The sequence below is a fragment of the Nannospalax galili genome, unplaced genomic scaffold, assembly GCF_000622305.1.
Source record: "Nannospalax galili isolate Female #2095 unplaced genomic scaffold, S.galili_v1.0 scaffold627, whole genome shotgun sequence".
NCBI lineage: Eukaryota > Metazoa > Chordata > Mammalia > Rodentia > Spalacidae > Nannospalax > Nannospalax galili.
Genome location: NW_008355786.1, coordinates 1,755,392 through 1,759,075, shown reverse-complemented (window position 1 = coordinate 1,759,075; position 3,684 = coordinate 1,755,392). Strand labels below are relative to the sequence as shown.

Here is a 3,684-nt window from a genome sequence, read left to right as displayed (position 1 = left end):
TTCTTTTCTGCATCATTGTTAATATCTAAAACCATTTTCCACCTACAGGATAATTAATAATCTAAATTATTATCTGTTTTACCACTGTAGAACATGAAAAATAAAACTATTTTTCCTATGCTCGTTGTAGATTCACTGACTGGAATCTACCATAGACAGTAAAAAGATAAATTACCAAAGGAAAAATACAGTCACTTTTATTAACATGTGCATCTCATCTGCACATTGTAGGGCTCAGAGTAACCAACTCAAAAAGGTGAAAATTTCAAAAATTGAAGCATCTTAACAAAATAGTTGTTATATTTTTATAAAAGTGCCAGAACAAAGAAAAAAGAATCAAACTTCTGAGGAATGGGCAACTTAATCTAGAGAAAGTTAGATCTGCAATATTTTGTCATTTGAATTCCTCAGTACTCTCTGGGATGATAGTTTAGAGTCATTTAGATGATAATCACTCACTTAGCCTCTGGAAAAGAAGAAACCACAGTGAGTTTCCTTTATGTCTGTGTTTCCCCCCATTTCCTAAAAATCAAACACTAGAATATGCCAGAGTAACATGTGTTGCGGTGGCATATTGATTCCCTTCATCACATAGTCAAGTTAGAAAACTCATGTCAACTCCCTGACCTGTGAGATGGCTCAGTTGGTAAAGTGCAACAAGCATAAGGACCTAAATTTAACCCCCAGGACCCTTGTAAATGCCAGGCATGGCAGCCTACATCTATAATCCCACTGTATGGACAGGCAGATCATGATGGATGATTACCCATCCAGTCAGGCCAAAACAGGAGTTTCAGTGTCACTAAGAGACCTTGTTTCAAAAAACATAAGGTGGAGTAGTGATAGAGGAAGCCACCCAATACCGAGCTCTGGCCTACATGAATGGTTATATTGGTGACTATACCCACATATATGTGTACACATGAACAGTAGACACACACACACACAATTGATAAATAAATGAATAAATAATTTGGCATATACTCATTCAGATTTATGGGAGAATGTTTTTTTTTAAAGGGGAATGCCACAGCATTCCCCAGCATATAGACCCCAGTCAGCGACTTCTTGAAACATGTGGAATGCATAATTTCAATCGCACTGCACGTGACTGATTGGAATTTGCATGCTGGTAATGTGCTTTGATGCCTCTTCTGCCCAATGGAGCTGAAAAGTGCTGACTAGACCACAGAATCCCCCTGTATTCTAGATAATAGGATCCACTGTGTTGACGTATTTATCTTGCAAATCTATTTTGAATTCTAAATGCTTTTTGGAAATTGGATAAATGCAAGAATTTGAGATTTAATGAGAGAACTTGTTATTGGTGAATTCAAAAGGATAATGGTGAGGACAGGACAGTCTTATTCCCTGGGATATTCTTAGAGCAAAGGCACCAAAATCTGTATTATCTTTCTTCAAACACCTGCACTTCAAATGGTGGCTCTAGTCACAAGGAGATTTATTAAGAATAGAATTCCAAGTGACCTGCTAATATGTGAGATCTGTCCTCAAAATTAGTGTGTAAAACTAATCTAACATTTTTGTTTTATTTTTATTTTATTTTATTTGTATGAGTGTTTTGCCTACATATGTGAGAGCACCCATGTCATACAATGCCTGTGGAAGACAGAAGGCATTAAATTCCCTGAAACTCAATTAAGGAAGGTTTTTAAACTTCATGTGGGTACTAAGAACTGAATCCCAGTTCTCCAAAAGAGCAACTATTGCTTTTACCTGCTGAGTCATCACTCCAAACCCATAAAGTAGTATTTTTAAAGAAATGCTGTCAAATGAACTTTTGCTTTTCATGTGTTCTCATTCGCAAGTGAGGAAGACATGTCTCTGATGCAAGAAGCCATTGGCTTAGAGTCATTGTTCTGTATGATTTTATTATTACTGTTATAATCATCATCATCACTATCATTATTTGGAGAGAAAAATGTATCATGTCATTAAATAGAGCAGGTCAGTGAAAATAAGTCATTTTGAAACTAGATTTTTTCTTAGAGTTGATTACTTATTTCTCTTGAACACATAATGTATGTTAGAAAATCAGTTTAAAACCTATCAAATTTGATTTTGATAAAATTTTTAAGTTAAGCAAATTTCTGAACAATAGCAACAACAAAAAAAAACCTACATTTTTTCACTGAAATGCCATATGGATGGCGGTTTAAAACATAGTGAGTGAAACAGTCTTTTGTGGGCTGGCAATGGAATGTGATGGAGATAGTGACTGGATTGAACCTTGGATCTGCAACAGAACTATCAGTGGAAACTTTGCAGAATCCCAGAAATTCTTTGCATTTTAATTTCCTACATTTGTTGGTTGTATTAATACATGCTCCATGCCTCAAAGGGCAGAGTTCCATGAATCACTTTTTTTCAATTTTCTAGGACCGCACAATTGAACGAAAGGTCTTGCTGGGAAATGTTTGTTTCCTACTGAAAGCCATCACAATGATTACACACAATGACACTCTAACCCAAGACTTTCTCCTGCTAGGTTTTCCTGGGACTCAGGCTCTTCAGCTTTCTCTTTTCATGCTTTTCCTGGTGATGTACATTCTCACCATTGGTGGTAATGTGGCAATCTTGTTATTGGTGAGTACCTCTCACCAGTTACACACCCCGATGTACTTCTTTCTGAGCAACCTCTCATTCTTAGAGATCTGGTATACCACAGCTGCAGTCCCCAAAGCCCTGGCCATCCTAGTGGGAAGGAACCAGACAATTTCATTTTCAGTGTGTCTTTTGCAGATGTACCTGGTTTTCTCATTAGGCTGCACAGAATATTTCCTCTTGACAGCCATGGCTTATGACCGCTACCTTGCCATCTGCTCTCCTCTACACTACCAGGCAATCATGAACAGTCTTCTCTCAGCACAGTTGGCTGTGGGGTCCTGGATCTGTGGCTTCTTGGCCATTGCTGTGCCAGCCAGCCTCATCAGCACCCTGTCCTTCTGTGGCCCCCATGCCATCAACCATTTCTTCTGTGACATTGCACCCTGGATTGCCCTGGCCTGCACCAGCACACAGGCAGTGGAAATTGTAGCTTTTGTGATTGCTTTTGTAGTTATCCTGAGTTCCTGCCTTATTATCCTGATCTCTTATATCTACATCATCAGCACCATCCTGAGGATCCCCTCTTCTAGTGGTCGAAGCAAAGCCTTCTCCACTTGCTCTTCCCATCTCAATGTGGTGCTTATCTGGTACGGGTCCACAATTTTCCTCCATGTTCGCACCTCCATCAGAGATGCTTTGGATTTGTCTAAAGCTGTCCATGTTCTCAACACAGTGGTGACTCCAGTTCTAAATCCATTTGTCTATACACTCCATAACAAGGAAGTCAGAGAGACCCTGTTTAAGAAATGGAGGAAAGTATAAACCGCCTGCAGTGCCATGGACATATTGATTGTAAGAGGTCTCCATCACTAATACAGAGATTGCAATGATAATGTGAATATCCTGAGTGCCATGGATATGGTATAAATGGCCTTCCTCGCTGATACATGGATTACTATTTTTGTAAAATTTTGTTATCACTTAAATGAAATTTCCATAGACTGGTGTTGGAGAAATAAGGTGTATGAGAAGTTGGACAAGTTTAAATAAATAAAAGCATACTTAAAATCAGAGGGAAGAGTCATTCCAAGACAGAATTTTCCCATGAATGAAATA

At 38.5% G+C, this 3,684-nt stretch overlaps 1 protein-coding gene across 1 annotated transcript; it reads left to right on the top strand.

Annotated features, from left to right (window-relative positions):
* The first annotated feature begins 2,463 nt into the window (after positions 1-2,463).
* Positions 2,464-3,390, top strand: LOC103750355 (olfactory receptor 6F1). Its single transcript, XM_008853410.1, has one exon. The coding sequence runs from the start codon at positions 2,464-2,466 to the stop codon at positions 3,388-3,390; it is 927 nt and encodes a 308-aa protein (XP_008851632.1).
* Positions 3,391-3,684: the final 294 nt, after the last annotated feature.

Coding starts and splice junctions, on each gene's coding strand:
- LOC103750355 (XM_008853410.1), top strand. CDS start 2,464: ATGATTACACACAATGACACTCTAACCCAAGACTTTCTCCTGCTAGGT.